The sequence below is a fragment of the Pelobates fuscus genome, chromosome 12 (assembly GCF_036172605.1).
Source record: "Pelobates fuscus isolate aPelFus1 chromosome 12, aPelFus1.pri, whole genome shotgun sequence".
Lineage (NCBI taxonomy): Eukaryota > Metazoa > Chordata > Amphibia > Anura > Pelobatidae > Pelobates > Pelobates fuscus.
The window spans coordinates 66,266,989-66,292,800 of NC_086328.1; the positions used below are offsets into that span (position 1 = coordinate 66,266,989).

At 40.8% G+C, this 25,812-nt stretch overlaps 1 protein-coding gene across 2 annotated transcripts in view; it reads left to right on the plus strand.

The window, feature by feature from the left end:
- RASGRP2 (RAS guanyl releasing protein 2) overlaps positions 1-25,812 on the plus strand; it is a 172,088-nt gene that overhangs the window by 61,867 nt on the left and 84,409 nt on the right. For both annotated transcript variants that reach the window (XM_063438727.1, XM_063438726.1), the window contains exons 2-3: positions 19,261-19,388; positions 23,878-23,980. In XM_063438727.1, coding sequence (XP_063294797.1) covers positions 19,319-19,388; positions 23,878-23,980 — 173 coding nt within the window. In that variant the 5' untranslated portion in view covers positions 19,261-19,318. The remainder of the gene's footprint in view (positions 1-19,260; positions 19,389-23,877; positions 23,981-25,812) is intronic.

Sequence of the window (25,812 nt, forward strand, 5' to 3'; positions counted from 1 at the left end):
GCCGTTGGTGGTTATGTGGTGCAGTCTCGGGATCGGGGTCGGGAGGATTTCCTGAAATGCCTTTGGGTCGAGGCCCGGTGTGAAGTCAGTGTTGTGTATCAGTGGTGTTAAGGGGGAGGGGTAGGGTGCTAAGCCGTGCGTCTTCAACGCTCTGCGACATACGTCCAAGGTGTGTTTGGTGTACGGGGACATGACTCTATTTCCGGGTCTTTCTGGCCCCAGGGTATGGCTGCTAGCGGCATGGTTGCCTCTGACTCTTCTGCCACTTTCCATAGTTTATGGTCCCCGCTCTTCGTCCACTCCATCACCCTTAGGAGATGTGTGGCTGTGTAGTACAGGCGAAAGTCTGGCAATGCCAGACCCCCCTTGTCTTTGGATTTCATGTGTGTGTTGGCTTTCATCCTGGGGGGTCTTCCGTCCCAGATGTATTTGATAGTGGCTGTTCTAAGTGAGGCGAAGAACGCCCATGGGAGTTTGATAGGGATGGTTTGGAATAAGTATAGTAGTCGCGGGAGGAAGTTCATCTTTATGACCTGGATCCTCCCAAGCCACGATATGTGTGGGTGTGCCCAGTCCCTCATGTCTTTTTGGAAGGTAGAGAGTGTGGTGGCAACGTTTGCTTGGAAAAGGTCCTTGCTTTCTCTGGTTAGCCAGGTTCCCAGGTATCTGATCTTTTGGTCAGCCCATTGGAACGGGAAACTCTGGCATAGAGGGCCAGCGTGCCTGCTTGGCACGCTGACGTTCAGGATATGGGATTTAGAGTAGTTTATTTTTAGGTTGGAGATCTCTCCAAACTCTTTAAAGGCGAGTTGGATGTTGGGTAGTGATATATCCGGGTTGGTGACGAAGAACAGCAGGTCGTCAGCGAAGGAGGCCACTTTGTGGTGGACCTCGCCTGTTGTGATTCCTGTGATGTCTCTGTTTTGTCTGATGTGTGTCAGGAATGGCTCCATGGCTAGGACGAACAATAGGGGGGATAAGGGGCATCCCTGTCTGGTGCCATTGTGTATTGTGAGTTCGGTGGTCAGTGCCCCGTTGACAAGTACGTGGGCTGTCGGTGCATGGTATAGAGCTTCTATCCACCTCATCATGTGTGGTCCCAGTCCCGCGTGTTTCAGGGTGTCAAAGAGGTATTGTGATTAACACTGTAAATCCCGTGTCATGGATCCAGGAGCTAGTTCACTTAAAAAAGGCTTTGTTAAAATTCAGGATGAAAAAACATAAAATTTGTATATATGGTGTGTATACCTTTAAATCTGTTACGAACAGGATAAAAATTAGGTATACGCCAAATACTTCTAGCAAGCAGAAAATTAAAATTAAAATCACCTTCAAGTATAGGAGACTGTTTCCTATGATGTGAGAAATCAGTGTAACACTGATGCGAGGTGGCACAAAAATATATATATAGGGTGTCTGTATCTTTAAATTTATGATCCTTGAATGAATAGAGTATATATCAAATGATGTACTTTGAAGTACAGATATATATATATATTATAAGGTAAAAATATAAATGACTGTGTTTCATAAAATTGATATAGTTCAATAAAGTCCAATGAATTCCAGATAAAGTTTAAAAATACTTCAAAATTTATTAGAAAAAAGGCGCCTATATCAGGGCATTCAAAGTGGTGAAATAAAAATATATAAAAACTGCATAAAAATGAATAAATATAAGTCAGGGACGTATTACAAGATTGTTACCAGCACATCTGTGTAGGTTGTTCCGTTTTCATAGTGAGGACCGATTAGGATGGATATGGATAGTATGTTGCTCTCTCTGCCGGCTGTTTGTGAGGTTGGCGTGCGTCCCAGACCTCACTCTGGATGATGCACGCTGTTGGCCGGCGGGTCCCCCAGATCTCGGAACACTCTCCGTTGGATGGAAGAATACTACAGCTGGATTTATGATCTGCGTCCGTACCCTGCTTGTTTCCTTGTGGTCTAACGCGTTTCGTGGGTGTCAGCCCCACTTCCTCAGAGACGTGATGAGGATTCTTCAGTACACCATGATTTTTATATAGTTCTAATTGGTGTTGATTACATTGATTGTCATTGTGCTTTACCAATTATAACTTTGCATTTCAACTAATGCTTATTAAACATACTGTTAAAATCTGAATTTTAAACGTGAATTTTAAACATGAATTTTAAACATATGTTTATGGTGTACACAATTATTTCGACTTTTATGTGCAGCTAATAAACACAAATAGTGGAAAACATTGGAAATATCATAAAGGGTATCAGAAACATCGGAAGTATATTAAGAGTGCATTTGAAGTGCATTGGAAGAAAGTATGGTAAAAAATGTAATACAATAAAAATACATATATAAAAAAGCATATATAAAAAAGCATCGGAGATTTGTTAAAAAATATTAAAAAGAGTATATATATTTAGAAAGTATCTTAATAACGGACCATGTATGGTGAATAATAATAATAATAATAAACTGTATATAATTGAACCCCAAAATTAGAAAGGGTTACATAATCGTGGTATAGAATTCACATAGAATGAATAATAGACAATGCATAATGGATGATACATAAATAGATAGATAAACAGATAGATAAACGGATAGATGAATAATTGCTGTGATATCCTAAAGGGATATACTCGTGTGGAAACAGAGTGCACTAGATAAGTATATGGACTATATGAAATCTGATACAGTTCTAGTATCAAAAGTGATAGTGCACAGTTATGACTGTATTCAGTTGTTCAGACAGAGCTATGGGATTAGTAGTGGACTGTGTCAAATTGGGTTTGTATGTTAGTGTCGAAAGTGCGCAATCGTTACATTCTATTGCTAATTGTAACATACAGTTAGGGCTTGAAATGAAAAATAAGAAAAATAGGAAAAATAGGAAAAATAGGAAAAATAGGAGAAACTCCAGTATATATATATGTAACTGGAGATGTGATATACATTTTGTTTTAATGCATCTAGATATAGATGAAGAATAGATTAGTTGTAAAGTGAAATCACAATATATGTTATATAATATCAATATGGTATCCCATCGAGGTCGTGCTTAATTAAGGAGATAGTGCATTGGTAAGTGCTCAGCTAATGCTGGAGGGTCTAATGTTGAGAAAAGAAAAAGGAGAAAGGAGAAATGTATAACTAGTAACTGTGCTGTGTGTGAGTGCCAAAAGTTAAATATTAATAATTAAGTAAAAATAGATAGCTGAAGTACAAAATAGATGAATAAATGAAATGAGTAAATAAATAGATAGATAAATAAATAAATATATAAAAATGTAGATATATGTATACACAGATAGATGTGTACTTCTAAGAATATATATATGAGTGTAAATGTGCAGTTCCATCTGCATCCTTTAGATAAGTGGGGAGGTAGATGATAAAAAATAGTTAAAAAATAGGTAAAAGGGGAAGTAAAAGGATTGAGGTTAAAAGTCCGCCATCTCTGTGTCGGGAGACCCATATCTATAGAAAGGCATTCAGTTCATAGTCTATATTCAAGCCTTTGGGTGCTAGGGTCTCTAAGTTGAATATCCACTTGGCCTCGGTTTGGTCGAGATTTCTCTCCATATCCCCACCCCTCCAGTGTACATTTACTTTTTCAATGGGTAAGAATCTTAGGCTTGTGGGATCTCCTCTATGGAATTCTTGGAAGTGTTTGGAGAGGTTGTGTGTCTGTAGACCTCTCTTAATATTGCGTATATGTTCCGATATTCTAGTTTTCAGGGATCTTTTTGTTCGTCCCACATATTGTTTAGGACAGGGGCATGTAATGAGATAGATGACTCCTACTGTGTCACAGCTCATGTTGGTTTGTAGGTTGTGTTCTTCCAAGTTCGTGGTGGATTTGAATTTGGTCATCTCTAATTCTAAGGAGGGATTGTTCTTGCATGCTATGCATTTGGTGCATCTTTTGAAGCCTCTAGTTTCTGTTTTGTCATGGGCATCATGAGAGGATTTTAAAGTGGGTGCTAGCATAAGTTGTAGGTTTGGTGCCTTTGTAAAGATGATTCGTGGTTTGGGATCAAGGATGTCGGTGAGTGTAGGATCACTCCTCAGTATGTCCCAATGTCTGTTTAGAATCTTCTCTATCGTACGAGATTGATGGTTGAATTTGGTTATAAAGGCAGGTGCCAGATGTTGTGTGTCTGTAGTCTTGTTCTTGTTTCTTAAAGTGTTTTCTCTTGGAGTTGTTAAAGCTGTCTTTTTGGCCTCTGTCAGTAATGTTGTAGGGTATCCTTTAACCAAAAATCTCTGTTCCATTTCCTCCATTTGTTCTTCACATATTTCTAGTTTGGAACAGTTTTTTCTGATTCTCCTGAACTGGTTATGTGGGATATTTTTCAACCAGGTGTGTTTATGGTGACTGTTAAAAGGAATAAAACTGTTACAGTCTACGGATTTTTTAAAAGTTTTGGTGTGTATGTTTTCTTCTTCAATATAGATGTTTAGATCTAAAAATTCAATCTGTTGTTGGGAGTGGTTAAATGTAAATTCCAAATTATACGGGTTGTTGTTGAGGTAGTTCTTAAATGAGTCCAGAGAATCCAGGTCCCCCTTCCAAATAAAAAAACAGTCATCTATATACCTCCGCCATAGGGACAGATTTGCGCCAAAAGGGCAGTTGTTCCATATAAATTCTTCCTCCCATTTGCCCATGAAGAGGTTCGCGTAGCTTGGCGCAAATCGTGTCCCCATGGCAGTGCCTTCTAACTGGAGGTAGAATTGGTCATTGCACCAAAAATAATTGTGGGTGAGGATGAATGCGATGCATTGGATTAGGAAGTCAATTTGGTCGTTCGGTAATTCTGAATACACTGCTAGTGAGTATTGCGTAGCTTCACAACCTTGTAGGTGTTCTATCACCGTGTACAGTGAGGTAACATCTGCTGTGACTAAAAACATACCCTCTGTCCATTTAAAATCAGCTAAAATGTTTAAAATCTGCGTAGAGTCTCTTAGGTAGGACTTGAGCTGAGGTACCAAATTTTGTAGGAACTGGTCAACGTACTCGGAGAGATTGGCTGTGAGAGATCCAATTCCAGAGATGATTGGTCTGCCTGGTGGTTTTGTCAATCGCTTGTGGATTTTGGGTAAGTGGTAAAAAATTGGTATCCTCGGAAATTTGATGGATAAATATTGATATTCTCTATTGTTGATGATTCCTCTCTCTTTTCCCTGGTTCAATATCTCATTAAGTCTTTCCTTAAATTGCAACGTAGGGTCTTGTTCCAGTTTTAAGTAATCTAATCAGAGGACAGATATCAGATCCCTCATCTACAAATTAGGCAAGACAATGGAGAGAGAAGTACAGGTATGGTGGGATGTAGCAACCCTGGACTTTTACGTAAATAATAACATAGTCCCAAGAGGTCTGAGATTATTTAAAAGGTCAACCTATAAACGTCATGATCCAACATCATTGAAAAAATGGGATCAACTTTTGGATAAGGGATCCCTACTATTGATGGTATTCCTGATCAATGAAAAAAAGAAGGACCTAACCCAATTGGATTTGGAGATAACGGAACTGAAAACCTCCATCCGCCCTCTAGTGGAGAATGGAGAGTTTGTGGAACTTCTAGACCAAATTGAAAGAAGAGTCAAGGAAATCGAACTAAACATCAGAGAGAACAAAAGGAAGAAAATAATGAGAGACCAAGCTGACTACAAAACTGAAACACAAAGGAATTGGAAGAAAGACACAAGACAAAGACCCAACCACTTCAAAGAGTACGAAAAGGACCATAGACCACAGCAACGTATGACCTACAAAGAAGCCCTGGTCTCCCAAAGAACCCCAACAAGAAGTTTCAGAACTAATCAGGTATATGAGAGGTCAACTCATAATAGAAGGTACGAGGATACGAACCCCAGACAGTACCAACCCCACCACCAGGAAAGACATACCTACAAGGGGAGATATACACACTATCCAGAACAAAACTCCTATCGTTATCAGAAGAGAGATTGGAGACCAAGAGATCGGCTACACCAGCACACTCCGGATGTGAGAACACGGTTACCAGATCATGGAGAGATTCGATCCACCGCAACAACCAATGAGACCACACAATCAGTCCCACAACTACACAAGGGGAGTGATTTTTTAGAGAAACGGGGGAGGATTCCCCCCAAACCATTCAACATGGAGGACTTCAGGTCTCCAGACAAAAGAAAGAAAAGGTCAATAAGAGAAACAGAAGGAGAGCTAGAACCACAAGAAGACCCAATCCAACAGAAGAGGCGGAGATAAATATATTTAATTTATCCACCAGAGTCCTCGACCCAGACGAATTATCACTTCTGAAAAAAGGTTTGAAATTTGCACCTACCTCAAAAAGTTCCAACTTTAATGCCTGCATAGACCTACATAAGTTTATACGGAAGGTTACTATCAAGAAATTCTTCACCGACAAGGATCCAATAACAACTGACACAACACAAGAATACACACACACAGGACTACATCCTACCTCCACCTTTTATCCACAATATATGAAAACCGACTCTATCAAAGTATTCGAGAAAATGGTGGAGAAAGATTTCAGAAAGGAGATTACAAACAAGATCACAAAAGATAACCTAACAAGAAAAGAGAGAAATTCACTCAAACAATTAATGAAGCTGGAGGATATAACTTTCAAAGCTGCAGACAAAGGCGGCGGACTAGTCATCTTGAACACTGGGGACTATGTAGATGAAAACCAAAGACTATTGGCAGATACCTCAACCTACTTAAAACTGGAACAAGACCCTACGTTGCAATTTAAGGAAAGACTTAATGAGATATTGAACCAGGGAAAAGAGAGAGGAATCATCAACAATAGAGAATATCAATATTTATCCATCAAATTTCCGAGGATACCAATTTTTTACCACTTACCCAAAATCCACAAGCGATTGACAAAACCACCAGGCAGACCAATCATCTCTGGAATTGGATCTCTCACAGCCAATCTCTCCGAGTACGTTGACCAGTTCCTACAAAATTTGGTACCTCAGCTCAAGTCCTACCTAAGAGACTCTACGCAGATTTTAAACATTTTAGCTGATTTTAAATGGACAGAGGGTATGTTTTTAGTCACAGCAGATGTTACCTCACTGTACACGGTGATAGAACACCTACAAGGTTGTGAAGCTACGCAATACTCACTAGCAGTGTATTCAGAATTACCGAACGACCAAATTGACTTCCTAATCCAATGCATCGCATTCATCCTCACCCACAATTATTTTTGGTGCAATGACCAATTCTACCTCCAGTTAGAAGGCACTGCCATGGGGACACGATTTGCGCCAAGCTACGCGAACCTCTTCATGGGCAAATGGGAGGAAGAATTTATATGGAACAACTGCCCTTTTGGCGCAAATCTGTCCCTATGGCGGAGGTATATAGATGACTGTTTTTTTATTTGGAAGGGGGACCTGGATTCTCTGGACTCATTTAAGAACTACCTCAACAACAACCCGTATAATTTGGAATTTACATTTAACCACTCCCAACAACAGATTGAATTTTTAGATCTAAACATCTATATTGAAGAAGAAAACATACACACCAAAACTTTTAAAAAATCCGTAGACTGTAACAGTTTTATTCCTTTTAACAGTCACCATAAACACACCTGGTTGAAAAATATCCCACATAACCAGTTCAGGAGAATCAGAAAAAACTGTTCCAAACTAGAAATATGTGAAGAACAAATGGAGGAAATGGAACAGAGATTTTTGGTTAAAGGATACCCTACAACATTACTGACAGAGGCCAAAAAGACAGCTTTAACAACTCCAAGAGAAAACACTTTAAGAAACAAGAACAAGACTACAGACACACAACATCTGGCACCTGCCTTTATAACCAAATTCAACCATCAATCTCGTACGATAGAGAAGATTCTAAACAGACATTGGGACATACTGAGGAGTGATCCTACACTCACCGACATCCTTGATCCCAAACCACGAATCATCTTTACAAAGGCACCAAACCTACAACTTATGCTAGCACCCACTTTAAAATCCTCTCATGATGCCCATGACAAAACAGAAACTAGAGGCTTCAAAAGATGCACCAAATGCATAGCATGCAAGAACAATCCCTCCTTAGAATTAGAGATGACCAAATTCAAATCCACCACGAACTTGGAAGAACACAACCTACAAACCAACATGAGCTGTGACACAGTAGGAGTCATCTATCTCATTACATGCCCCTGTCCTAAACAATATGTGGGACGAACAAAAAGATCCCTGAAAACTAGAATATCGGAACATATACGCAATATTAAGAGAGGTCTACAGACACACAACCTCTCCAAACACTTCCAAGAATTCCATAGAGGAGATCCCACAAGCCTAAGATTCTTACCCATTGAAAAAGTAAATGTACACTGGAGGGGTGGGGATATGGAGAGAAATCTCGACCAAACCGAGGCCAAGTGGATATTCAACTTAGAGACCCTAGCACCCAAAGGCTTGAATATAGACTATGAACTGAATGCCTTTCTATAGATATGGGTCTCCCGACACAGAGATGGCGGACTTTTAACCTCAATCCTTTTACTTCCCCTTTTACCTATTTTTTAACTATTTTTTATCATCTACCTCCCCACTTATCTAAAGGATGCAGATGGAACTGCACATTTACACTCATATATATATTCTTAGAAGTACACATCTATCTGTGTATACATATATCTACATTTTTATATATTTATTTATTTATCTATCTATTTATTTACTCATTTCATTTATTCATCTATTTTGTACTTCAGCTATCTATTTTTACTTAATTATTAATATTTAACTTTTGGCACTCACACACAGCACAGTTACTAGTTATACATTTCTCCTTTCTCCTTTTTCTTTTCTCAACATTAGACCCTCCAGCATTAGCTGAGCACTTACCAATGCACTATCTCCTTAATTAAGCACGACCTCGATGGGATACCATATTGATATTATATAACATATATTGTGATTTCACTTTACAACTAATCTATTCTTCATCTATATCTAGATGCATTAAAACAAAATGTATATCACATCTCCAGTTACATATATATATACTGGAGTTTCTCCTATTTTTCCTATTTTTCCTATTTTTCCTATTTTTCTTATTTTTCATTTCAAGCCCTAACTGTATGTTACAATTAGCAATAGAATGTAACGATTGCGCACTTTCGACACTAACATACAAACCCAATTTGACACAGTCCACTACTAATCCCATAGCTCTGTCTGAACAACTGAATACAGTCATAACTGTGCACTATCACTTTTGATACTAGAACTGTATCAGATTTCATATAGTCCATATACTTATCTAGTGCACTCTGTTTCCACACGAGTATATCCCTTTAGGATATCACAGCAATTATTCATCTATCCGTTTATCTATCTGTTTATCTATCTATTTATGTATCATCCATTATGCATTGTCTATTATTCATTCTATGTGAATTCTATACCACGATTATGTAACCCTTTCTAATTTTGGGGTTCAATTATATACAGTTTATTATTATTATTATTATTCACCATACATGGTCCGTTATTAAGATACTTTCTAAATATATATACTCTTTTTAATATTTTTTAACAAATCTCCGATGCTTTTTTATATATGCTTTTTTATATATGTATTTTTATTGTATTACATTTTTTACCATACTTTCTTCCAATGCACTTCAAATGCACTCTTAATATACTTCCGATGTTTCTGATACCCTTTATGATATTTCCAATGTTTTCCACTATTTGTGTTTATTAGCTGCACATAAAAGTCGAAATAATTGTGTACACCATAAACATATGTTTAAAATTCATGTTTAAAATTCACGTTTAAAATTCAGATTTTAACAGTATGTTTAATAAGCATTAGTTGAAATGCAAAGTTATAATTGGTAAAGCACAATGACAATCAATGTAATCAACACCAATTAGAACTATATAAAAATCATGGTGTACTGAAGAATCCTCATCACGTCTCTGAGGAAGTGGGGCTGACACCCACGAAACGCGTTAGACCACAAGGAAACAAGCAGGGTACGGACGCAGATCATAAATCCAGCTGTAGTATTCTTCCATCCAACGGAGAGTGTTCCGAGATCTGGGGGACCCGCCGGCCAACAGCGTGCATCATCCAGAGTGAGGTCTGGGACGCACGCCAACCTCACAAACAGCCGGCAGAGAGAGCAACATACTATCCATATCCATCCTAATCGGTCCTCACTATGAAAACGGAACAACCTACACAGATGTGCTGGTAACAATCTTGTAATACGTCCCTGACTTATATTTATTCATTTTTATGCAGTTTTTATATATTTTTATTTCACCACTTTGAATGCCCTGATATAGGCGCCTTTTTTCTAATAAATTTTGAAGTATTTTTAAACTTTATCTGGAATTCATTGGACTTTATTGAACTATATCAATTTTATGAAACACAGTCATTTATATTTTTACCTTATAATATATATATATATCTGTACTTCAAAGTACATCATTTGATATATACTCTATTCATTCAAGGATCATAAATTTAAAGATACAGACACCCTATATATATATTTTTGTGCCACCTCGCATCAGTGTTACACTGATTTCTCACATCATAGGAAACAGTCTCCTATACTTGAAGGTGATTTTAATTTTAATTTTCTGCTTGCTAGAAGTATTTGGCGTATACCTAATTTTTATCCTGTTCGTAACAGATTTAAAGGTATACACACCATATATACAAATTTTATGTTTTTTCATCCTGAATTTTAACAAAGCCTTTTTTAAGTGAACTAGCTCCTGGATCCATGACACGGGATTTACAGTGTTAATCACAATATTACACATTTCAGACAGTTTTTGGTGAAATTTCTGCCTATATCCAGTTTTTGAGCTCTTCACTTCAAGTCAGACTCCCTCATCCCTGTGTGTTGCACTAGGCATACCAGACCTATTTGACTGTCAAAGAGGTATGTCCAACCCACTCTGTCGAAGGCCTTCTCCGCGTCCGTGGATAGCAGGAGAAGGCCCGCGGCTCCTCCCCCCTTGCCATGCATAAGAGTGAGTGCTCGGATAGTGTTGTCTCTAGCCTCGCGGCCCCCCATGAACCCCACCTGGTCTGGGTGGACCAGTTTGGGGATGTGTGACTGGAGCCGCGTTGCCAGGATCTTTGCGAGGAGTTTGACATTGCAGTTGATGAGGGAGATTGGCCTGTAGTTCCCACAATGTTCTCCGTCTTTACCTTCTTTGGGGAGTATGGTGATGTGTGCAGTCAGGGCCTGTTTGGGGATGCATTGGCCTTCCCTCATCGCGTTGAAGGATTCCACCAGCGGTGGGTATAGACTGTCTGCAAAGGTTTTGTAATATTTCAGTGGGAGGCCGCCAGGGCTCTTGCCTGGTTTAGTTTGTTTTATCGCTAGTGTCAGTTCTTCTAGTTTGATTGGTTTGTCTAGGAATGTTGATATGTCTCCGTCTATTGTCGGGGACGGGTGTGCGTTGAGGTATATGCGTATTTGGTCTTGTAGTCGTGTTTTCACCGTCTCCGTGTGTGGTTGCGGTAGGGAATATAGGTCGGAGTAGTATGTCCGTATTGCGGTCAGTATGTGGGTCGGGAGGCGGTGTAGTGTGCCACTTTTGTCCCTGATTTTGTCTATATGGGCGAAACGGTCCGTTACAATTGGTGGCAAGTGGCGGGATCATTCCCACAGCCCAGGAGGGCAGCTACAGGGCAACACCATTCCTTGGATTTACAAATTGAGGGCAACGCTAGCACTCGTGCAGCGCCCCTGGCAGCAGAGGTATCCAGCGACTTGGAGCAGACAAGTATGGAAGGCTCTGACGCTGAAGATGATTGGCTGGCCGAGGTGAGGCAGCGAGTGGCCCAGTATGGGGTGATGTATCCATGGAGATATTCCAGGTGATCTGGAACCAGGTCATGGCTGAGCGAAACTCAAGGATGGACGGAGAGTATGCTCAGCGGAAAGAGTGTTACAGCAGCAGAGTAGAGGCTGCATCCGAGGAGGCTATGTCATGTGGCTCCATGTGTGGGTCATACCGGATAGCGTCTCTGAGAGTCTCATGGCAGGGGGGCACAAGGGGTCATGTACGTTGGGCAAGGTCTTTCGGGGTGTCGAGTTCCGGGCAGTGTCCGCTTGGATCAGTTATCGGGTCGTTCCCGACGGCCTTATGGCTTGTTGTCGGGGTCTCCTTGTTCGTTGTTGCATTGGGGCTTGAGGGTTCGGCCCCTGTGGGAAGGAGTAGAAATTCAGTGGGTCGGGCCAGGTCATCTGTATTGGCGCGAGGTGCAGCTCTCTTAAGAGGTCTTCCATATCCCCTTCATTTTTCACTGTGAAAGGTCCATTTTGTGTAGTAGCTTGCAGTCCCGTGGGAAAATTCCATCTGTACCGGACTTTATTGGCCTTTAGTGCCCGTATAAGAGGGCGCATCGCTCTCCGGTAGGCTAGTGTTGCTGGTGACAAGTCCGGGTACAGTTGTACCTAAACTCCATCAATGAGCACCTGTTTGGTGTCCCTGGCTCTGCGTAGGATGTCTTCCTTGGTTTGGAAGTGGGCAAGGCAACAAATGACATCTCTAGGGGGGCATCTGGAGGCCCTTTTGGCCTGAGGGCCCTATGTGCCCTAACAAATTCTATGTGGGTGGTTGCCGGCCTGCCGTGGAGGTTATTAAACAATTCAGCTAAGGTGTCTTTTTTATCGGGGTGGCTTGGTCAAGCTCCTCCGGCATACCTCTTATCCTTATGTTTTGCCTCCGTCCACGGTTGTCTAGGTCTTCCACGTGTTGTGCCATCTGGCGGAGTTGGGCCCCTTGTTGCTGGAGCACGCACGTGTTTGCGGCCTGTGCCGACGCCATGTGGTTGCAGTCGGCTTCCAATTGGGCTACTTTTTGCTGGGTGCCCTGGATGTCTTCCCGCAGGGTACGTAGTTCCTCAGAGAGGGATTTATGGAGGGCGGCATTAGCCTCCTTCAGGTCAGCCTTGGTCGGTAGGTTCCGGATCAGCTCGACCCATTCTGACTGAGGGTGTTGGGAGTGGTTCCTGCCATGTTGGTCGTCGTGTGGTGAGGGCGGGAGAGGCCCAAGGCCTCCGAGTCGTTAGAGGCCTGCGAGGTCAGTTCAGCCGGCGGCACGAGGAACTGCCGCATGGCAGAGTGCTGAACCCCCTTAGGGGTTAGCCTGTGATGTTCTGTGGGTTTTTCCCATGGTGTCGGTTTGGGGTGCTGGTCAGGTGAGGATTTTTGCTGAGCCTTTGGGGAGCTCCAGGTTTACACCGCTATCTTCCTCGGCGTCCAAGCCACGCCCATGGATTGGCCATTTAAATTCAATATGCATGCTATTATAATATGTGCTGGGTTGTTAGCTCTCAGGGCTTTAGGACTTAAAATGCCAAGCTCTACATTATTAGCCAGGTCTTAAATATTACTTACCACTGCAAGCCTGGAGGGCCCATGGCTCACTTACCAATAGTGAAATATCTACTTGCAAGGGCTGAATTTTTACTCTGTAGTCACAAATAATATAAATATGATTACTTGTTAAGTATATATTTTTTTTCTTAGGGGCACAATTACACCCAGCATTGTCTTTTAAGTACATATAATCACTGGTGTACATACCGCGTTCGCAGGGGCCGCCCTGCGATCCGGTATGTATGCCAGGGGGGCCCAGGAGTTGGCCACCTCAGGGCCCCTGAGGCTGGCCCTGGTGTCACCGGGCTGGCTGGCGGTGCGCGCGAGGGAGCACTCTCCCCTGAGCGCTCTCTGCCCATCTCCCTTGCTTGCACCGCAGTGATGCCGGAGCTGGAATATGACGTCATGTTAGAGTGTGTGTGTGTGTTAGACTGTGTGTGTGTTAGTGTTAGTTTTTGTGTGTTACTGTGTGTGTCTGCTAGTGAGTGTCAGTGAGTGTTAGTTTTTGTGTCTGTGTTAGTGTGTGTCTGTTAGTGTGTGTCTGTTAGTGTGTGTCTGTTAGTGTGTGTCTGTTAGTGTGTGTCTGTTAGTGTGTGTATGTTTTGTAAGTGAGTGTATGTATGTCTGTAACTGATTATGTCTCTGTCAGTAAATGTGTTACTGTTACTGTTAGCTAGTGTGTATGCGTCTGTTAGCTAGTGTGTATGCGTCTGTTAGCTAGTGTGTATGCGTCTGTTAGCTAGTGTGTATGCGTCTGTTAGCTAGTGTGTATGCGTCTGTTAGCTAGTGTGTATGCGTCTGTTAGCTAGTGTGTATGCGTCTGTTAGCTAGTGTGTATGCGTCTGTTAGCTAGTGTGTATGCGTCTGTTAGCTAGTGTGTATGCGTCTGTTAGCTAGTGTGTATGCGTCTGTTAGCTAGTGTGTATGCGTCTGTTAGCTAGTGTGTATGCGTCTGTTAGCTAGTGTGTATGCGTCTGTTAGCTAGTGTGTATGCGTCTGTTAGCTAGTGTGTATGCGTCTGTTAGCTAGTGTGTATGCGTCTGTTAGCTAGTGTGTATGCGTCTGTTAGCTAGTGTGTATGCGTCTGTTAGCTAGTGTGTATGCGTCTGTTCGTGATGATGTGTGTGCGTGTGTTTAAAACCCCTTCAGCACTTACCTTTCTCCAGCGCCGGACTCCCTTGGTGCTGGGGATCCTTCCGCCCCGATCCACCTCTCAGCTCCGTATGCACGGCAAGAGCCGCGCGCGCATTCAAAGCGCCCATAGGAAAGCATTACTCAATGCTTTCCTATGGACGTCCAGCGTCTTCTCACTGTGATTTTCACAGTGAGAATCGCGGAAGCGGCCTCTAGTGGCTGTCAGTGAGACAGCCACTAGAGGCTGGATTAACCCTCAGTGAAACATAGCAGTTTCTCTGAAACTGCTATGTTTTCAGCTGCAGGGTTAAAACTAGAGGGACCTGGCACCCAGACCACTTCATTGAGCTGAAGTGATCTGAGTGCCTATAGTGGTCCTTTAAAAGTGTATGTGTATCTACATGCTCTGGTGTACATACCGCGGTCGCAGGGGTCACAGCCTTGCGAACAGGTGCCTGCCGCCATCTGTTGCGGTCCTGGCCTGGGCAGAATAACTTACTCCCCGCGGGGGTGATCAATTTTCGCACCGGGGCCCCATGGGTCGTGTGTACGCCATTGCATATAATACTGTATAAAATGACTGCAGTATTATAAAAATGCTTACTTTCCACTCTTCTTTAAAGTGTTAAGGGAACAACATTATTGTTCATTATAACACATTCTTTTTCACTGGGTATATAGACAATGAAAAATGTGAACCCCAAAGAAATACTCTGTTGTAATAACTTATTGTCACCTGGTTATATTTTGGAAAATGTCAATTCTCCCCCCCCACCTCCCCCATTACTTTTGTTTTGCGTTCTGCAGACATCATGATGTTGTTTATGTATGACGATGATTAGTTGAAATATGCAAGCAAATGATTCCAAGGTAATTATCACACTCAGGAACAAAATATGGACAGTCTCGTATTAATCAACTATCATCTCAGAAGCTGGGGAAACGCTGCCCGAGATGTTTTATACATATATTTACCTATTTCACCAAAAAATTGCATTTAAAGGAGACATTTCCATTCCTTATTTGCCAGTCACCAACATAAGCGAGTCCGAGGTAACCAGTCAAATTAGGCATCACTGCTGGTGTAAACCTTAATTTGACCAAAACAATTATAATAATTAAAGTGTACGAAAATGCTTTACTTGGCCTCTAAATAATATCTGTGACCAAATGGATAGGAAGCTCATCATCATATCACATTGTTTAAATTGTTATATTACAGTATTCTGTTACAAAGTTTTAGTTTATTCATTTCTTTTGAGCTTGACTGAGCTTGACATTTCCAAATGTTCATGCAAATTGTCCTGGAATTGATGCATAATAATGGCCAAAAATAGCCATATGCCTAAATTTGCAGTTAAAACATTTGTAAACCCTAATAGTTTTAGCAAATTTGCACAGGGCCATAAGGGAAAATCACTGGAATACATAACTTTACAGTTACGTAATAAAGATTGATTGTGGATGAATTGTATATATAAGTATGGTGCTAGATCTATATTGTATGATGCTGATTATTGATGGGTGTTATGAGTTTGCGACTAAACCTATAGTAAGAGACTAAATAGTGAAGTACTGTATTACTCTGTTAACCTGTCCATTATATGTTTTGTTTCGTTTTTTTCTTCCCTCTGTTTCTCTATCTCTTGGTCTCTAATCCCTCCCCCTTTGATGAAGTGATGTACTGACGTGTGATGGTTTAACAGAACAAACTGTACAATAAAAATTATAATTATTAATTCAAACTAAAATTGTGTCTGTGATTGAACCTTGTAAATCTACTGCTGTACCCAGACTATATAAAAGTATTCAAATCTCAGTAGATCTGGAATTGTGTGTTATCATTTTTCCATGTATATATAATAAATGTCAGGTGTGTCAGTTAATCCCCTGACCCCCTCTTTATTTTGTAGAATAAAATATATATATATATAAAGCATCAATCCCTGGGTCCAAGAAATGTTGAAGGTTTCGTTAAAATTCTGTTGATTATTTGAAGTGCGGTATGTAGAGTAATTTGCAAGACTTGGTGGCGGGTAATAAATGGGTGTATTACATTTGCTGTGCTTGGTGTCACAGCTGATGTATGCATGGCACCAAGCAATTTTCGGATGCAATGCACCTATTTACAGCTTTGTACTGAGCACTGCTAATGTTTCATAATATTTAATAGTGCATTATGCAGAGACTTGTCTGCCTAAAGCTGAACGCTGCTGCAAATCTCTTGTGCAATAAAATTGTTCCCAAATAGCAGACCGGAAATGTGATCACCTTTAATGGTTAACTCCACCTAGTTAAATGCGTCTGTTGTCCTTATTTAAAGGGGAACTATTGAGCAAGGGGAACTCTTGTTATATTATAACAAATATTTATTTGTTACTTTTGTAAAGCTTTATTGCAACAAATGAATAGTTAATATTTCACTTTGGCTCCCATTTGAAGGCTAGATGTTCTAATAACATAGTATTGTCCTCTAAGACATACCTAGGTTTAGGCATTGCCTCTCTTCTGTGGATGCTCATGGATACATTTCTTAGTAGGAATGCGAGTCAGTCTTGGCCCTTTTCCTCATTATTTTCTTGTTTTGTCTTGAAGTCGTTGAGTTAGATGATAGTTCTCAAGTGCAATTTATCTAGCCCAGCTAATAAGAAACAATATCAGACTTTCCAACAGGAAGTATGTTGAGAGCTCACATAAACATCTTTAATTGAGAGGAATTTGCTATCGCTCTAGCTGATTCTTAATCAATATCTATGTTAAAATCTCGGGGAAACCGAATGTCACTTTTGCCAACAGCGAATTCAGAGTATAAGCTGCCCACATTTGAGTTGTAATTCAGTTATGCAAAAATCACCTTCCCTTGGCCAGGCCCCAGGACTGTTTTAATAAATATAGTCTTATGGGTGGATCCAGATCCCAAATTTGGGAGGTGCACAGCTGGATTTGGTGTCTGTTTTTTTTCGAAAATGAACACCTACTTTTGCACAAATAAAGATACACAAACTTACATGGATACAGTGATAAATACCTACAGGTCATACATATGCCTAAACTCAAATATCTAAACCCACACAGACACACACATACACATAAACCACACAGATATACAGATTTATATATTACAACATGGCTAGAGGTCTTAGATTGGGGTGGTATTCATTCAGCCCCTGACTACTTAGGGAGAGCATTTGCCTCATTGCTCCTTCCCCTCAGATCTTTGTACAGTTTATTATTATTTGAAACATTGTACAAGACGATGACACATAATGATAATAAAATAATAAAATAAAGTATATATCATTGTATAATCATTTATCTTTTCATCTAGAGTGAATGTTAAGTGTAGCAATTACAAAGAGCAAATACCCGTTACCGCACCTTTATTAATATTGCCAGTTAAAATATTCACAACAACTCAAGCTATTTTCAGTTAAAAATAACCCCATTTTAGTACTGTTGAATTTCTGAAATGTTACTGATTAAAGGAACACCATAGGATCAGGAACAAAAACCTGTATTCCTTATCCTATAGTGTTGAAAACACCATCTAGCCCCGCCTTGCCTCCCTTAAAATAGCAAAATCTTACCTTTATTACAGTTTGCTGCTGCTGGCTCTGCCCATGATCTGCCTACTTGGCTGACATCATCCTATGTTGTGTTCTGAGCCAATCACAGTGCTTTCACATTGGATTGGCTGAGCTTGTGTAGGAGGCAGGTCGGAGTCAGTCAGCACATGCCAAACACAGCCCTTGCCAATCAGTATATCCTCATAGAAGTACATAGACTAAATGCATCAATATGAGGAAAGTTCAGTGTATCCATGTAGTGGTTGGAGAGCCTGAATGGGTGCAGCACACAGTGCAGCACTGCCCCAGGAAGCACCTCTAGTAGCCATCTGAGGAGTGGCCAGTGTAGGTATCCCAAGGCTGTAATATAAACAATGCATTTTTTTCTGAAAAGACAGTGTTTACTGCAAAAAGCCTAAAAGGAATGATTATACTCCGCAGAACAAATACAATAAGCTGTAGTTGTTTTGGTGACCATAGTGTCCCTTTAAGATATTTTTCTCTTCAAGCCTACCTTTTGAAAATACCACTGCCTCGTCAGAACTTAAAACAGTAGTATAGTGTACTGTTATAATTTCAGCATTTCATACACTTTTTCAAATTGGAAAAAAAAGCATATTCTGTACCACATGTTGTGTGCTGTACACTTATACGTACTATATATTTTAAATACAGGTTATTACCTAAACTGTGAATTGTAGCACACTAAAATATGAATGGAATCACTCACTAGTTTAATGAGTAATCCTAAAAGCTTGGTCATTTTTACAGTCCTTAGCATTGTGCTATTTACCTAAAATCCACCTTGTTCATTGTTTTTGAAATTGCAAAGAATGTTAACCTTTGGGAAGCCAAATCTGTTCTCACTGAGTGTTGAGGAACCGAGTTGTGAAAACAGGAAGGTGAGTCTGTAAACTGAAGTAAGCAGGCAGAGGAAGAGGTTACCCAAATTCAGGGAGGGGTGACAACAATTTCAGAGTATTTCTCAGTGCGTCTATATAGTTACAGACAAAAACAAGACTGCTTGGCGTCACTAGTAGTTCGTTACTGTAATCTGTCATGTTCTAATTGGAATAGATAAGTGAACATGATTCAGTTATTTGTAACACTTTGTAATTCTCTCCATCCGTAGCAAAGTTACCCCTGCTTTGAAACGTCTTGGGACCACTGAAGTCGATGAGAAAATAGAGATGGATAATTCTGACCTTGAAAAGGGTGTCACCATTGATGACATTCTAGCAAGATGCATCCAAACCTTCGGTAAGATTTATAATCAATTGTGTGGGGTATTTTTTCCCCTATTTTTGTATTTCTGCTCAGGGTAGTCTAAACAATGTCTTGCAAAAGTGTTCAGGCCCTCAATTAATTTTCACATTTTACTGAAAACCAGTCTAGACATTAACTTTTTGTCTGTTAAAATTAATTATCTTAAGGTGACATGGGTTTTATGCTGGAACATATTTTTTTGAAAAATAAACTAAAGTATGCAGTTTTATAAAATATTCAACCTCGTGTGGTGGAAATGACATATTTACATAGCTGATAGAAAAACCCCAAAAGTGGCAATAATTGGCCTTTACCTGTGAAAAAATAAAGTAACAGGCATTTTATTTTGGCTAAAAGTTGCAATATGGATAAGGGTCATTGGTCAGACTGCGTATCTAAATGAAATGTCTAACTTTGAAGAAGAGCAGAACAGCAGTATGAGAAAGTGTACTTAAACTACATCTGTTAGGAAAAGGTATATAGTGGTAAAAGAGTGTTTAGAAACCCCCAGTTAGCACTGTTGGGTGAATTACCCAGACAGGGAGGCTATATCACACCATCCAGCTACTGACAAGATATAGTTGTCCTCAAAAACTCTGTGACCAAGGAAGGTGGAGAATTGTGAGGGAAGCCATGCTCGGGCCTCTTGTCATTGTAAAGGAGCAGCAAAGGTAAATGTAATCCTACAAATATGATTAATGCCAATTTTCATCTATTCACTAGAGGTAGGTATTTGCCTCTCCTACTGTACAAGCAACACATTATTTGATTCCCAGTTGTTTAATACCTCTGTGATGGTTATGGGATGTATGTATGTATGTATGTTTTCTGTGTTTGTTTGTGTGTGGTAACTGAGTTTTTGTGTGAGTGTGTGTATGTGGTGGCTGAGTGTTTGTGTGGAGCACGTGCTGTATGTTGTGGGGGGTTGTGTGTGCTTGCAATTGTTGTATGTGTGGTGGATGAATTTGGTGTGTGGAGCAGTGTGTGTGTAGTGGAGAGAGTGTAGTGCCTGTGTGTGGTGAAGTTATTCTTTTGTCCTCCTCCATCTTACCTTTTGGCAGAAGGGGGCTTTTGCTCCAGTGTAGGGTAAGCCAGATAAGAGGATCCTTTGGGGTCCAGTGGGAGAGCATTGTTGTCTGCACCAATTTTTTTGTGCAGGCAACTTTAACCCCTTAAGGACCAAACTTCTGGAATAAAAGGGAATCATGACGTGTCACACACGTCATGTGTCCTTAAGGGGTTAAAAGCTTACTCACAGTCTGGCTCTCAGTCAATGACTCGGAGTCATTAAAAAGTGCTGGCGGACCACAAGGGATCTCTTAATGTGATCTGCACTGGATATTGATATTGAGCAGGTGAGGAGTCTCATGGCCAAATAGGAAGATCTTTGGACCTCTGTACCAGCTCTGGGAAGGCCCCCTCTCAGCCAGAGCAGGAGCTTCAGATCCAGACAGGGCTCCTGTCTGAGCCTGGCCCTAGGTGGCTCTCTAAGCTGCATCATGGATAACCTGATGCTGCCCTTGGGGAGTGCACACCCATGGTTTAAGATACTGCAGTCAAAGAGACGCTGCCACTTGCAGGTCTGGTGTTTTTATGCACCACTAAGAGGTAGTCAACTGAGTTAGACACAGGATCAGGTGTGACGGAGCTCCCTGTATCCCCGGCTGGGTACCTGTGCTAAGCTCGCATCCTAGCTGGAATTGGGAAACCTGAAGCACTTCTGTCCAGTTGCCGCAGCTTGACTGGGGTCCTTCTGGAGCTTTTTCACCCGATCAGGCTGCAGCTATCCTTTTAAGCAGATATCGTCCCCTCTGCTTATTCCGGTGCAGCCTTTTTTCCAGACAGGTATCATCCCCTCTGCTGATTCCTCTGCAGGTCTGCTTGCAGTAATTGCAATTGGCTTTACAAAGGCACTTGCAGCTCTCAGGCCTAGCTCTCTTGATTTATCCCAGGGCTAGAGGGATAGGGCAACCAGCCAACAGGTCTGAAGACTCTGTCACTGGGATTCCTAAAAATCTACACAGGACACCCAGTTCCAAATGGAGTGAACAGGCAATACTTTATTTTGACTTGGGACTAGCCCATATGTTCATTACATCACCCTTGATGTAACAAACTCCATAAAATACAAATACCGTATATACTCGAGTATAAGCCGAGTTTTTCAGCACATTTTTTGTGCTGAAAAACCCCAACTCGGCTTATACTCGAGTCAATAGTCTGTATTATGGCAATTTGCATTGCCATAATACAGACTGGGGCTGTGGGGGCTGGCAGAGCTGTAACTTACCTGTCCTGCAGCTCCTGTCAGCTCTCTCCTCCTCCGCGCCGTCCGTTCAGCACCTCGGTCAGCTCCCAGTGTAGATCTCGCGAGAGCCGTGGCTCTCGCGAGACTTACACTGGGAGCTGACAGAGGGAGCTGCACGGACGGCGCGGAGGAGGAGAGAGCTGACAGGAGCTGCAGGACAGGTAAGTTACAGCTCTGCCAGCCCCCCCCCCCCACTGAACTGCCAATGCTGGACCACCAGGGAAGGAGAGCCCCCCTCCCTGCCATGTATCAAGCAGGGAGGGGGGACGAAAAAAAATATATAATTAAATAAAAAATAATAAGAAGAAATAATAATGAAAAAAAAATTAAAATAATTAAAAAAAAATAATAAATAAAAAAATGAAATAATAAAATTGCCCACCCCCCACCACTGCAACACACACACACACACACACACACACACACACACTGCACTCATACATACATACACACACACACTGCACTCATACATACATACACACACACACTGCACTCATACATACATACACACACACACTGCACTCATACATACACACACACACTGCACTCATACATACACACACACACACTGCACTCATACATACACACACACACACTGCACTCATACATACACACACACACACACACTGCACTCATACATACACACACACACACACACACACACTGCACTCATACATACACACTGCACTCATACATACACACACACACACACACACTGCACTCATACACACACACTGCACTCATACACACACACTGCACTCATACACACACACTGCACTCATACACACACACACTGCACTCATACACACACACACTGCACTCATACACACACACACTGCACTCATACATACACACACTGCACTCATACATACACACACACACTGCACTCATATATACACACACACACACTGCACTCATATACACACACACGCTGCACTCATACACACACGCTGCACTCATACACACACGCTGCCTGCAGAATTATCAATATGCAAATCTACCTACCAACAGAGGGTGCCATAAAGGCTACATAGCCGAATATAACTTACTGTCAGCAAGCATCAGCAGGACAAGAGAGCACACAAAACAATTAACAATGCACAAAGAAATATGCACACCCTGCACCAATAATGAGCACGGGTGACCGAGACATAGGAGTAGTCCAGAAAGGGTCACTGGGAAGGGAGACATGGGTTGGACGGCTGGTCCATTGTGAATATAGTCTCTTTGGAGAAGATGGAGGGTCTGGGACCGGAGGATCCGTCACATCAGGACTACATGTAATGCTAAGTCAACCAGTATTACATCAGCCCTGAATGATTTTACCACCATATTCATGTGACTACACAGGCTCAGTGGCCGAGCCACACAAACCAGTCCCCAATAACTACTAGGATAACCCCCACTGCAGTTTAAGAGCAGACGAACTGCGACACTTTAGTGGTCAATGTGTAGAGCCCATTAATACAACAAAGAATGTAATGATGTGAAAAGAACAGTATTAATTATACCAATTCAAAGTGCAAGGCACTTGGGATTCAAATAAAGTTCAACAATCATGTTTCAGCTCCTTCTCCATATATGGTGCAAAAATATATCCAACATCGAGTAATAGTGTTGTGCCACTATTAGTGTTATGATATTTATTTACACTAAAAGTGGCACTCCATTGTATAATAAGCAGACGGTTCTCATTGAGAAGTCTCTGTGTTTTAGCCATGAGTGTGCATGATCACATGCTCACGTCTTTCAATTGCTTTAGTACAGCTGAGTGAGAAGGTGGGAAGGCAAGTGTGCTCTAGCTTAGGGTGTCTGCCACATCCTTAGCTCTGTGGAACTAACTGAAATAGAATAAAATCTCCATGGCTTTCTCAGTGACAGCCCTGAAGGTATTTCTGTCCACAATTCTAAAAGTGGTAGTTTCTATTAAAATCAGCACCTTTATAAACTATTTCGGACTCTAGAAAGTTGTAAGCGAAGAGTCTACTTTATTGTTGCTCCCTTTTTTCCTTCTATTGAACATATTCTTGGGTTTTGGGACAACCTCTTTTTAGGTTGCATTTATTCCTATTTTATGCTATTGCCCCTTCTAAGGCGTGGTCAAGTGGGATAACTACTTTTGTGACAGAATCGTTTTTTTTATTTTTTTTTCCTCTTTCTCACTTTCCTGCACAGACTCTGAAGGGAAACCCAAAGATCCAGAACTTGTCCAGATGTTCCTGATGATGCATCCTTGGTATATACCATCTGGAGATCTTGCAAAGAAGCTTTTTGCACTATATCCTTTTAATAAATATCAGCCATCATCTCTGTCTTGGTAAATTCACTTTTTGTCGAGCGTAATGTTTTGTTATTTGCTATTTTTATTCACAATCTTCTTTCTTAAAAACTAGATGGACACAGATGGAAATGTACAGTAAGACAACAATTGCACTTGAATATAGCTGAAGGAATGTTTGTGTGGGTGAAAGGGAGATTGAAGGAGCTATATGGGAGAGAGATGATTCTTACCCTTTCTGTTCTCCTTCACTGAATTTTCCTAGTGCTTTCCGCAGACAATGTGCCAGAAGCAAATACATTTAAAGAGGCCACCACAAAACACCATCCTGGTCCTCAAGAGATTCGAACTAATCATATAAAAATGTTTACCTGCTTGGCTTTAGAATCCCTCCTTTGGGGTTTCATCCCCTGTAGCCTCCCCCAGAAACAAAATGTATTCCTGTGTAGATTTAGATTTTTTTTTTCATTGTGTTACTTACTTGAAATGAACATATTTGTCTAAATTTACTGACCCATACTTTTAAAGAAGGTCCAAGTATTAATCATTGTACAGTGCTACAGAACTTGCTGGCGCTGTATAAATAATATTATAATAATTCGACTGCATTTAAGGGTTTGACGAAACCCCCAAAAATATAAGTGAGCAACCTTAAAATTATCTTAATACATTATCACAGCCAAGATACACAAGTGGTACAAACTACCCTTTTAAGAAAAAGAAAGATAAGACAAACCTTTATTACATAGTTACATAGCTGAAAAGAGACTTGCGTCCATCAAGTTCAGCCTTCCTCACATATGTTTTTGCTGTTGATCCAAAAGAAGGCAAAAAACCCAGTCTGAAGTGCTTCCAATTTTGCCACAAACTAGGAAAAAAATTCCTTCTTGACCCCAAAATAGAAGTCAGACGTCTCCTTGGATCAAGCAGCTATTACCCCACTAATTAGGAATTATATCACTGTATGTTATGTTTTTTCAAGTATTTATCCAATTGCAGTTTAAACATCTGTAGTGACTCTGATAAAACCACCTCTTCAGGCAGATAATTCCATATCCTTATTACTCTTACTGTAAAAAAAACCTTTTTCTTTGCCTTGGCTAAAATCTCCTTTCTTCAAGCCTAAATGTGACCTTGTGTCCTATGTATAGCTTTGTTTATGAATAGATTTCCAGATAATGGTTTGTACTGGCCCCGAATATATTTGTATAATGTTATCATATCCCCTCTCAGGCGACGTTTTTCCAAACTAAAGAGATTTTAATTTTTTAACCTTTCTTCCTAACTAAAATGCTTCATTCCTTTTATCAATTTTGTAGCTCGTCTCTGGACTTTTTCTAGTGCCATGATATCTTTCTTTAGAACAGGTGCCCAAAATTGCACAGCATATTCAAGGTGTGGTCTTACCAGCGATTTATAAAGAGGCAAAATTATATTTTCATCCCGAGAATTTATGCCCCTATTTATACATGACAAAACCTTACTGGCCTTAGCAACGGCAGATTGACATTGCATATTGCTGCCTAATTTGTTGTCTATAACAATGCCCAAATCCTTCTCGTGTGTGGTTATCCCTAGTTCACTACCATTTAGGGTGTAAATTGCTTGTGCATTTTTAACCCCGAAGTGCATAACTTTGCATTTCTCTACGTTAAATTTCATCTGCCATTTTAGTGCCCAGTCCCCCAATCTATCCAAATCCCTCTGCAGCAAAGCAATATCCTGATCATATTTTATTACTTTACAAAGTTTTGTGTCATCTATTCTGCAGAAAGGATTTAGTACACACCAAAGTAGTAACCAACTTAAATTATAAAGTGACATACTCTATT